Source organism: Pseudoliparis swirei, chromosome 9 (assembly GCF_029220125.1).
Source record: "Pseudoliparis swirei isolate HS2019 ecotype Mariana Trench chromosome 9, NWPU_hadal_v1, whole genome shotgun sequence".
Classification (NCBI taxonomy): Eukaryota; Metazoa; Chordata; class Actinopteri; order Perciformes; family Liparidae; genus Pseudoliparis; species Pseudoliparis swirei.
In genome coordinates this window covers 7698263-7710859 of record NC_079396.1, presented here as the reverse complement: position 1 = coordinate 7710859, position 12597 = coordinate 7698263, and the positions used below count along the sequence as shown (strand labels likewise).

The following is a 12597-nucleotide window of genomic DNA, read 5'->3' as shown; positions in this document are numbered from 1 at the left end:
TGACACAGACCGTGCAAATATTGCCAACTGTGGCTTGTCTTGTATGTCACAACTCTCATCCAATGCCACACTAAAATACTCACATGCTTGAAGGTCAGAGTGCAACTGTGATTCAACAGCTGTATTAATATCCGATATTCTGCGTTCAACACTGTGGCGGGACAGTTGAACGTCTGATACGCTCCGTTTTAGTTTGTCGTCTCCAGGAGCCAAGATTTCAAAGGCGTCAATGAGGCATTTTTTAATGAAGTCCCCTTCGTTGTATGGCTTTTTAGCCCGTGCTATGTTCCAAGCCAGCTGATATGATGCAAGCGTTACGGTCTCCGAGTGTTTCGTAAATTTTTGGAAAAACTGTACCTGCTTTTCTGCCTGGCTTTTCAAAGCGACCAACTTGTTCTTGCGAAGTTCCGTCCCTTTTGGAAATTCCTGTTCGATGTTAGGGTGGAGTGAGCTGAAGTGACGCTGAAGATTTGAAGCTTTGAAATGCGCTAATGCTGCGTGACATATAAGGCAGATCGGCTTGCCATTACGTTTAACAAAAAAATATAAACTCTCCCACTCTGGCAAAAACGTCCTGTGTTCTTCTTCATATTTTCATTTGGCTGTGCTTTTTTTCCCTGCCATTTCAAGAGGTAACTTGACGGAAATTGTTTACAACACAAATGATGGCACACCAAAGATTCTCTCGTCGCTCGTTAGACGTCACTCAAGCGCCAGCCAAGCATTTTTGATGCATGTCATGTGACAGCTCCTGAAGAGCCGCATGAAACTAGTTAAAGAGCCGCATGAGGCTCGCGAGCCGCGGGTTGGCCACCCCTGACATAGGACATAGGAAAAGACCACCGTGGTGCTTATAGAATTCGAATGCAATGAGGCTATGGATGTTTCATTTTTTTCTGTGACATTCAACTCCCTGTCCAAATTGAATCACACCTCTTAAGAAAGATGTTTTACATTTCTTCCGAAATATACAATCAAACATCGGGGAATGTTAATTGCCAGATCAATTTAAATGGTGCTGACCCAAGGGATTGTGGGAGGGCATTATCTCATTTGCTTTCATAACATGTAGTCCAGTGTACTCTATGTTATAGGATATGAGAAAGGAAGCAATGAAGTGCCTTGCCTTTAGCATTTAAAGAATACAACACACACTTTCTGTGTCACTCCATTAGGAACCTTCCTAAGCTACGGGAAAAAAATATTTGACCACGACCTTGGGACCAAGAGGTATTTGGTGTGTGCGTGTGTCCAATATGAAGTCCACATTCACACATTCACAAAGAACCGACATCAGCAAGCCTTTAGTTGGTGATTTGGTGGTCAGCTCTTGTTTGTTTCCTCTTTCTTCTCTTCTATTCCACTCATTTTCCTTTTCAGTCTCCCATCCTGCCCTGGCAGCAGGTTGAGCAACCTCCCTCTCTTTACTTTTGTATTTGATACACAACTGCAGATTCAGCCCAAGGTTTCACCGTGCTAGTTCTACTTTTGGTTCGTCTCTATTCCTTCCTTCGAGCAATATGACTTCTCCTGTTTCTTGTTTCTCAGCTTGTTTTCATCTTCCATGGCATTTCCCTCCTTACTATCCTATTCGGTGTGCATTTTCTACCTGTGAGGCGAGACTACTGACGACTTGGATCCTGCTAAGTATCTTCTTTAAACTAGTTTTATCTGCTAAGTTACTGTTGTATTTGTTGTTTAAAGCTGCTAGATTGTTAGTCTGTCCTGTTTGAGGATTTGTTTTGGTAGAGAGCTGTGTCCTGTTTCCTGACACTTGACTACTTGGATCCTGCTAAGTATCTTCTTGAAACTAGTGTTATCTGCTAAGTTACTGTTGTATTTGTTGTTTAAAGCTGCTAGATTGTTAGTCTGTTTTAGGATTTGTTTTGGTCGAGAGCTGAGTCCTGTGTCCCGACACCTGAATCTTCACTGATTGGACGAGCGCTCATCTCCTGTGACCCGACACCTGAATCTTCACTGATTGGACGAGCGCTCATCTCCTGTGACCCGACACCTGAATCTTCACTGATTGGACGAGCGCTCATCTCCTGTGTCCCGACACCTTAATCTTCACTGATTGGACGAGCGCTCATCTCCTGTGTCCCGACACCTGAATCTTCACTGATTGGACGAGCGCTCATCTCCTGTGTCCCGACACCTGAATCTTCACTGATTGGACCTGGTTTCAACTGAGTGTCATTTGAATACCAACGGCCAGTGTCAACGCGGCTGGAGGTAATTGGCACCAACTTGGGCTCATAACCGGATCGGGTCTTTAGCGTCAGCGAGACTCGGAGGACAAAGACTCGGTGGACAAAGACATAGGAGTCTTCCGTTGGAGTCTTCGTGGGTGGCTGAGTATTTCCCCATTTTGTGAATATGTGTGTATTTTCCATACCTGTGCATATCTCTACTCGTAGTTGCTATAGGACTCGTCCATTCATGTACCGGAACCCCTCCTCTGTTATCCTTCCTACCCGTTCTACTCACACCCAGCACCTGGTCACAGGAGGCCTCTGGAACTGTCAGTCAGCCAACCGCAAGGCCGATTTCATCTCTGGCTTTGCCATGGAGCAGTCGCTTCACTTCCTGGCTCTCACTGAGACCTGGATCACAGCAGACAACACGTCTACCCCGGCTGCTCTCTCCTCTGCCTTCTCCTTCAGCCACACCCCCAGACCCTCTGGTCGGGGTGGAGGTACAGGTTTACTCATCTCACCCAAATGGTGTTTCTCTCCCTACCCGCTTCCACTCTTTATCCCACTGACTTTTGAGTTTCATGCTGTGACGGTTACTCATCCGGTTCAACTACACATTGTTGTTCTCTACCGTCCCCCTGGTTCTTTGGGAGATTTCTTGGAAGAGCTAGACGTCCTCCTATCGAACTTCTCGGAACACGGCCCCCCGCTCCTCCTTCTGGGTGACTTCAACATCCAGACAGAAGTCATGTGATCTATTACTCTTATTGTCTTCCTTTGACCTCTCACTCAGTCCCTCCCCTCCTACTCACAAAGCCGGCAACCACCTTGACTATATTTTCACTAGAAGCTGCTCTACCTCTAACCTCACTGTAACTCCTCTCCATGTCTCTGATCACTTCTTCATCTCTTACTCTCTCTCACTCTCTGGTACTGATGACCCACACATATCCTCTCTGGCCTCCTCTGTCCTATCTGCTCTCCCCTCAACTGACTGCTTCTCACTCATGCAGCCTAACTCTGCCACAGACACTCTCCTCTCTTCCCTGTCTTCATCTCTTGATTCTCTTTGTCCTTTTAAGACACGACCGGTTCGGAAATCCTCTCCGGCTCCGTGGTTGTCGGACTCGGTGCGCGCCGAGAGAGCCACCCTGCGAGCGACGGAAAGGAAATGGCGCAAATCGAATCAAGCGGAAGACCTGCTCTTCTATCAATCTCTCCTCTCCTCATTCTCTACCTCTATCTCTGCAGCCAAAAGCTCTTTCTACCTGACCAAAATTCAGTCTTCCTTCTCTAACCCCAAAAAACTCTTCTCTATCTTTTCCAACCTCCTTGATCCCCCCTGTCCCCCTCCTCCTTCCACCCTTTTGCCGAGCCACTTTGTTGACTACTTTACAAACAAGATAGACGACATACGCTCCTCCTTTACTAATCCATCTTCTATCACCTCACCAACACTAACTTCTTCATCCCCCTCTCTTTCCTCTTTCACCCCCTTGTCTCCCAATCAAGTTCTTAGCTTGGTGACCTCCGCTCGACCGACCACCTGCACCCGTGACCCCGTCCCGTCTCCCATTCTCCAAGCTATTGCTCCTGACCTTCTGACCTTTCTCACCCATCTTATGCAGCTCCCTCTCAACTGGCTGTTTCCCCAACTCTCTGAAGGAGGCAAGAGTCAACCCTCTCCTGAAGAAACCCACGCTCGACCCGTCTGAAGTCAGCAACTACAGACCGGTCTCTCTTCTTCCTTTTCTCTACAAAACTCTGGAGCGAGCTATCTTTAACCAAGTGTCCTCCTAGCTCCACAGTAACACCCTTCTTGACCCTCACCAGTCTGGATTCAAGGCCGGCCACTCAACAGAGACTGCCCTCCTTGCTGTCTCTGAGCAGCTTCACACTGCTAGAGCAGCCTCTCTCTCCTCTGTCCTTATCCTTCTAGACCTTTCTGCAGCATTTGACACCGTGAACCACCAGATCCTTATCTCTTCTCTTCAGGAACTGGGGATCTCAGGCACTGCACTCGCTCTTTTCTCTTCCTACCTTAACGACCGCACTTACCGGGTAACTTGGAGAGGATCTGTGTCTGATCCTTGTCCTCTCACTACTGGGGTTCCTCAAGGCTCCGTCCTGGGTCCCCTCCTCTTCTCTCTGTACACAAATTCTCTCGGCTCTGTCATTCGTTCGCATGGCTTCTCCTACCATAGCTATGCTGATGACACCCAACTGATCTTCTCGTTTCCACCGGCCGAAACACAGGTGGCGGCGCGAATCTCTGCCTGTCTGACCGACATCTCTCAGTGGATGTCTGCTCACCACCTGAAAATCAACCCTGACAAGACCGAGCTACTATTCCTTCCAGGGAAAGGCTCCCCCACCCATGACCTGACTACCACCTTCAACAGCACTGTGTTGGCCCCTACCCTGACTGCCAGGAACCTCGGGGTGACACTAGACAGTCAACTCTCCCTGACGGCCAACATCACTGCGACAACGCGTTCCTGTAGGTACATGCTGCACAACATCAGGAGAATACGTCCTCTTCTTACTCAGAAGGCGGCACAGGTTCTGGTCCAGGCTTTGGTCATTTCACGCCTTGACTACTGCAACTCCCTCCTGGCTGGTCTACCTGCTAAGGCCATCCAACTTCTGCAGCTCATCCAGAATGCAGCAGCTCGACTGGTCTTCAGCCTCCCGAAATTCACCCACACCACTCCGCTCCTCCGCGCTCTCCACTGGTTACCGGTGGCTGCTCGCATCCGCTTCAAAACACTGGTTCTGGCGGACCGTGCTCTGAACGGATCGGGCCCCGTCTACATCCGGGATATGGTCACACCGTACACCCCGGCACGTTCGCTCCGCTCGGCAACAGCCAATCGACTTGTGACTCCTCCACCTCGAGCTAACCACTCGAAATCCAGACTGTTTGCTGTCCTGGCTCCTCAGTGGTGGAATGAGCTCCCCACTGACATCAGGACAGCAGAAAGTCTCTACATCTTCCGCCGGAGACTGAAAACACACCTTTTCCGACTATATCTGGATTAAAACACAGATTTGCACTACAGTGGCACTTAAATAGCACTTACTTATGGTACTTTTGAAGTTCGACTTTGTTGAGGAAATGTTACTTCCTGTATTCTTGTTGTTCTTAGTTTGTACTCTAGGTTGAAATGCTTTGGATAAAAGCGTCTGCTAAATGACATGTAATGTAATGTAATGTAATATTCAATGTTCTTCTCATTGTCTCTCTCCTATCTTTACAGATTTTCCAAAACATACCAGCTTCATTTCACTTGAAGAGCCATTTGGGGATTCAAGACAAACACGGAAAAAAATATTATATAGCTTCCCTTAAAAAATTATAATCAATTACAGAGTTTGTTAAGTCTACAGTTCTGGCTGCTTAAGAGGGGAAAGGGAGCACTCCCGAATTACTTGGTAATTCTATCTTCCATATTGTGTTTTCCAAGTGCTTCGCAAAAAAACACCATCTGTCCACTCAACTTGATGAGTTAGGTCTCCTGTATTCATGGAGATAATAATAATTTTCACAGCCGAGGCATCTCACGGAGATTTACACTGAGGACTGCTGCTGCCCGTCTACGAACAACTGTCACCGTTGGTTACTTTTAGTGATGGCCGCAACATGAACCAAACTGATTTAGTTCCCTATATTCAATTTATAGCCACTAATCTGTTTTCAAAGGCGGTAGAGTACAGCTGGGAAAAATTGGGTCATTTTACCTGAGCTCAATATGTACCAAAATGACAAGAATGCCAACCACACTAAATTCCAACAATTATTTATTTGTAAATGTTATGACAAACAGAAGGCAGTTATAATATCTTGTTTTACAAGCTACATCGGTCAGAGAAAAAAGAACAAACTTTAAATCCTCAACCACTTAAAAAATCCACTTTGATCAAATGTCCTCAACTCAATCGTTAAACGTTTGCTGCCCTTTGTTTTTGCTTTCGTCAGCTTGAAAATGCACCTATGTACAGAATAAATGGGTATGTGTGGTCTATACAGGGAGAGAGCTACATACTTCCACAGCGACCTGGTTCGGATCAGCTGTTGACATTCAGCTGTTCTCAAAGAAACAAGAGAAGAGAGATAGTACTTTTCTTTCTTTTCCAATTTGATATACAAGGGGGCGGGGTGGGGGGGACCACATTTCCTTTATTTACTTTGTCATTCATTGTATTCTCCTTTTATTCAAGAAAACAGGCATTATAAAAAGACAAGAGCAGATTATATAAAGCAATATACAGGCAGTCTCTAGGTAATGAACAGCAAAGAATTAATTAACATGTTCCCAGGATGTAATGATCATATGAATGGAATGAAAACACATTTAAAAGGCTGCTTTTCAGGCAACAGGCTGAGAGACACACAGGGAACGACGAGACTCGTGGTTTGTGCCATGCAACCTGTAAGAGGTCATCAGTTATTGGCTGGTGAGGATGTGTGACCTATACAACTGTCTATCATTGGCTGCTATGTCTGGTACTTGTACCTTGAGGGGGCAGAGCAAATATAATCACCTGGCAGGCAGGTGGAAAGGCCGGAGAGGCAGAACTGATCAATGACATCGAGGTTGGAGAGCGTTTTGACCCTTATGCTGGTGAAAATACATCCATGTGAGATACCAAAAGGAGCTGTGAGGTGTATTTCCAGCTATACGTCACATCAGATGTTACTATAGGAAAAATCACAAGTTTTAAAGCATTATAAACAAATTATTTCACGTGTTCAAATCAGCAAAAGCATGAAACGTTGTCCTGTATTTAGTTTGTGTCCTCTAATATGAAATGAGTCCCAACGTCAAAACAACAGTGGCAGTTTTATCCACAGCCTCAATGTGTGCTGCAGCCGTCTATCGTATCATGTCTAAAAAACGTGATGTTTCGACACAAGACTGGAGGTTGGCTCATACCAAAATATAAACTTGGTCCGAAATTGTAACCATTTGGAGGTCTGGTCACACTAAAGCAAAACTATTTTTTTTCCTAAGTCATACTATACTCCTGACACTGAGGTGCCTTATGGGTATGCTGCACATATGGTCAGTCAAAATGTATGTTAAGGAGGACGACAATCAAAAATGTATGCAAAGACAGATCATTCTACATGTTAAGACATCTGATCTTAACTCAAGATGTAATCAACCCTCATGCAGTCAAATAGTTGCAGACAAATTTGTGTTTAAATTCAAGCCAGAACTCTTTGCAGAGGTGAGGCACAAAGTAACGTTCACATTAAGAGTGATGGGACTGGGATGTCTTATATGTACAGATTGTAAAGCACTCTGAGACACATTTGTAATTTGTGAAAATGGGCTATACAAATAAACTGAATTGAATTGATGCACCGTAACGTTAAAGATACATGTGTATCTTATTGTCGTGTTACTTAATGAACGTTTCAGAGTTTGATATAATGGTGTAAAAAGTGCAAGAGTCTTTCTCACAATCAATAATTCTTGTTTCACTCGTGTCATAGAGCTGGGCCACAATAGGGACTTTCACATTAATATTTGTACTGAATATATGAATGATAAAATGACAATTGTTTTAGCAAATTATGCTAACAGTTCTCTAATAGAGATTTAACAGGTTTGTGCTTTTATTTTGGTTTCAATTAATAATAATAATCTCACTTTGCCATATTGTCATCACTTACCAAGGTCTACCTCCTTCTACAGAATGCTTTCTTTTATCTCATCTACTCACCAGGTTTTTGTCTGGTTTTGTTGTTTTTAGTGTTCCCACAAATAAATCAATATATATATATATATATATACTGGCATTTGGTTGCTGTTTTACATGTTACATGTTTGAATTTGTGATCGATTTTAGCTTTACTATGACAAATTCTGTGGTTATTATCCAAAAACGGAAATAGTGCCAGACCTAATATCAGGGTTGATTCCTTTGTGGGTTTAGCCACTCATCCTGATGTGTGGTGGGAGATAATTTCATTACTGTACTGCATTACAGTAATGTACCGTGAATTAACTTCTTCAGCTCTTTTTTGTATTTATTTATTTACGCAGACAAAATGGGGACACCAAACGTATGGAAAAATGTATTCAGTGTTTTTTAAATGTCTCTCTTACCGTGACATTAGGCTACTAACTTGTTTGAACTATTTTGTGTAGATAATAACATGTTGGCCAGATAGTCAGCTATGAAATGTCTTGACATGCAGAGTGTGCTGTAATTTGTGCAGGAAGTCATTAGCATAAGAGGCTAATATTTGCGAAGTGTCAAATGTATCGTTACCAATTTTGATTCAAACCTATTAAGGCCTGTAGTCAAGTGTTTTATATCTTCATTGGTTGTTGATTGTAAATCTGAATTGAAATGTGCCAGACCTCTTGACTAGGAACGTCACATTTAAAAATGTTAGCAACATTAGCATTCATTGCTGTGTGTAACAAATGCAAACAGCTAACCATGCTAGTGCCACACAGAAGCAGTTTATTTTGCCACATTTTGAATAATTGTAGCAAACATAACAATAGAGAAGCAGAATAAAAGTGGATTAAGCTGCAGGTGTGGTATTTTACCCTCAAAATGTTTTATTTTTCCCAGTCGGGAAAAGCTAGTTCTGACGCACAGGTCAGCGCTTTGCTAAGTGAACAGTTAGCGTGTTAGCGTCTTAGCGAGCTGTTTCCCTCCATTTTTGACTGTTGTGGTCAAATAGTTGTGAGGTAACTTCAACGCTTCCTGTTAGATGTGAACAGGAATGGATGTGTATCATTTTATTGAGGTTATATGATTTCATGTGGTCTTTAACCAATCAGACCATTTGGCGAAAACAACCTGTTGTATAATTTTGGTCCGATATCTATCTGTCTAGCTTTTGAAGCGGTGGATGGTTTCAGATCATTGGTTTTCTACTAGCGTCAAGGGTCTGAGTGGAGACAGGTGGCCGCCTTTTGGGTTTTCCTCACTGTGTTATTTAAATTCATGCACTGTAATGCCCTATTTTAAACTGTTGAGTCACTGCTGAGTCATTAAATGGTGTGCAGAGATGGAGAAAAATGCTCAGACTGCAGCTGAGACTCAATTCAAGCAGATGTCACACTAAGTATCACCATGATAAGTAGAAATAATCGAAACAACAGGCTTATAAATCAGTAAAAACATCCATATAAAATAAACAAAACTAGAAATAATTTACTTTCCAGAAATACCCTTGGTATAAAAAAAGTTAGTATAGTGTGCATATACTATACTTTACTATACCTGTAAACCATCTGTTTTGTCCTCCACTGTGGTACAGTACTTTATTCTAGCTTTGCTTAGTACAGCCTGATCGCAATTATGTGCATAAAAACAATCTCACTCATTTAAAAAAAAGGCCTGCTGTGTTTTTTTGTGTGTGTATTTTTTTTTATGGAGTCCAGTTTTGGTGTGAGCTGATCCGACAGGCACTTTGAATATCTATTATTTGATTAGAAACACAACATGGAGAAAGAAATGGAATTTAAAAATCCTTTCAAATAGAATTGTTTTCAGTTACAGTATTGTTTTACAATTTCAATTCACCAGTAAGACCATTGTGTCAGTATCCCACGTCTTTTACGTCTCTTTAGTCTGCGGAGAACCTATTGAAGACATTTCATATCGTTGGATCTGACTGTCTTGGATGTATTTCTCAAAAAGTAAAAACTCGGTGCATTCAGTACTCTGGCTTCAAATGGACAGCTCCTAGCTTGTTGTTGTTCACCAAGATCACATTATAATGCTAAATTCGTCAAATTGTGTATGCAATTCGTAGAGTAGCTACACCGGCGGTATACACAAGGACAGTTGTGCGTGAGAGGAGAGCGGAGAGAAAAGAGGAAGTATTTAAAATATTATCCCTTTCACTAGTCCTAGAAATGATGCACTGGTACAACATACCATTGATAATTCGATGACTAAACATATATACAAATTACACACATACACATCTGGGAAAGACTCTTAATAAAAGGAATGCATCTGAATTCTCCATGGACACTGTTTAGAGTTAGTGAGTGTTTCTGGACGATGAGCATTTGGAGTTTAGACACGCCTCGTATCTGAGGCCATGAAGCATGACCGGGTTGGGATGCACCGATTACGCTGACAGACATCGGGTCAATATCATTCAAGTTTTTTAAACAGTTCTTAATTACGTAACTCAGATTCCGTGACATTGATATTTAGTGGAAACCACCTCGATGTTCTGTACTTTCTTTACAGAATGGAGTGAATTGGAATCCTTTCTATGTTTTGGCTTTGAGCATAATGCTTTGTAGCATGATGCCAAACTCGTTGTTGAGGCCCTCTGAAAAACTGGTTAAATAAGTTAAAAACGTCCTATCAGTGCACCTCAATCCAATGCCAAGTCAAAGACTGCAGATGCGCTCTTAGGTTAAAGAACATCTAAGGGTTAAGGATGAATCTTGACATCAGTTAAGAAATATCTCAAAATAGGAAAACGAACAGGCACTTTCTTCCTGCTGTAACAGGTTGAAACCAGAACTATTATTTTTCCAATCAGGAAACGTCACGAAGTGTTTTTTTGTTGTTGTTTTTTTTTCATATATATATGGTTTAGTAATCATGACTACGATGCCACAAAACGTCCCTGTGTTTGCGGCCAAAGTCCTTCTGTGAGCATAATGGCCAGTTACTTCTTCTAAACAAGCCTTGGGAGCCTTTTGTTGTCTCGTTTTGCTACTACGCAGCAACTTGTAGGAGGTCCACTCAAATCAGTTGTATGGTCTCATTTGCAGAGCTGACCAGTCCATCAATCAATGGAGTCCAAGTCTGGTCATGCTAGGATTTGTAGTCCAGTGAAACTCAAATGTCTCCGTTAGCGATCCGCTGTAACATGAGGACCATTGAATACCAGGCTGCATGACACAGACGTGTAATCAGAAGGTGGCGTTGTCAGTTCCCTGTTGGAAACACTCACTGGAATATTATTGACGACAAAGTTCAGGGCGAAATCATCTTAGATTGATGGTTTCAGATGTGGAAGATCTTTCCAGCTTTGACAGGTGTCTCCTCTACAGTTTTACACTGTGGCCCTCAAAGTAGCACATGCACTTTCAACACATACTCAAACTGGGACAATGTCCTTTTTTCCTCCTCTGCTCATCTGTAAATCCAACATGGCTTCTTGTCCGACAACATGGTGGCAAGACGACATCATCAAGGTAGATTTGATATTTCAAAACAGCTTATTCTGTTAAGGGGGGCAGGGGAGGTTAGTAGATCTGGTCCTGGCATCGTAGTTTTTTTTTGTAGAGTTGTTCTTGTTTACGTGTCAGATTGTGTGTGTTTTATGTCATGCTGGTAGGTTTTGTGATGGTTGGATCTGTCGCTGGCTCTGAGTTTCTGTCCTCCCTGTCCTTGGCATCAGAATGGTACAGTCCAAGACGAGTGTTGTGAATGTGTGCATGTGGCAGTGGGTCTTGCAGTGTGCGAGCAGTGTGGCGTGATGTTTGGCAGTGCACCTGTGTGGCAGGTTGTATGTGTCTACGTGTACATTTGCTGATGTGTTGTGATGCGCTTTCATGGCAGTGACAAGTGTGAAGTCAGTGTTGATTGTGTGTGTGTGTGTGTGTGTGTGTGTTGTGTGTCTTTTAAGAGGTCGTCACTCGTTGCAGGTGTCCACCTTCTCCTCGGTTGCCGCCTGAGACTCTTGTGTGCGGTGCTTGCACTGGCCGACCGAATGGCGAGCTGCTGCTCTCGATGGTCGGGTGAGGCAGGAGGAGGACTGGCCAGCACAGTCACAGGGTGCATCCTGGGAAATGGAAAGATGTGTTATTAATCAAAAACTCAGGTATGTAGACATCTTATTTTTCACATTATATTATGAACATATATTTTAACTTTAAAAAAAGACCAGACAAGGGCAAAATTGATCCTCTCAACTACAACTTCTGTTTTGAGGACCATTTCATAATGCAGTGCCTATTTTTCTATATTTACCATCTCAGGCACCTATCTGTTTCCACTTATTACCTTCGCATTGAAAATGCGGAAGGTAATGTTTTGATCGCCGTGTATTTATTTGTATGCGTGTTATTCGCCTAACTCAAAAAGTATTAAACCGAATCGCATGAAATTTGGTGGGATGATTGGTTATTATCCAGGGACCATTTGATTAGATTTTGGGATCGATCGAGTCAAAGGTCAAGGTCATGGAAAGGTAAAAATCTTCTTTTTACCATCGCACGGTAAATTTTTATCCAATAGGCATGCAACTAATGTCAAAATGTTCATAATGCAATGCCCAATCTTGTGATATGCGAAGGTATGCGCTCTACCGAGTGCCCATTCTAGTTTATTTATTTCTTTGTATGCGTGTTATTCGCATAAGTAAAAAAGTATTAAACCGAATCGCATGAAA

General features: G+C 42.9%; 1 protein-coding gene across 2 annotated transcripts in view; it reads right to left on the bottom strand.

Moving 5' to 3' along the window:
* Window positions 1-5982: 5982 nt before the first annotated feature.
* soga1 (suppressor of glucose, autophagy associated 1) overlaps window positions 5983-12597 on the bottom strand; it is a 118452-nt gene continuing 111837 nt past the window's right edge. For both annotated transcript variants that reach the window (XM_056423296.1, XM_056423297.1), the window contains exon 24: window positions 5983-11988. In XM_056423296.1, the coding sequence (XP_056279271.1) occupies window positions 11839-11988 (150 nt within the window). In that variant the 3' untranslated portion in view covers window positions 5983-11838. The remainder of the gene's footprint in view (window positions 11989-12597) is intronic.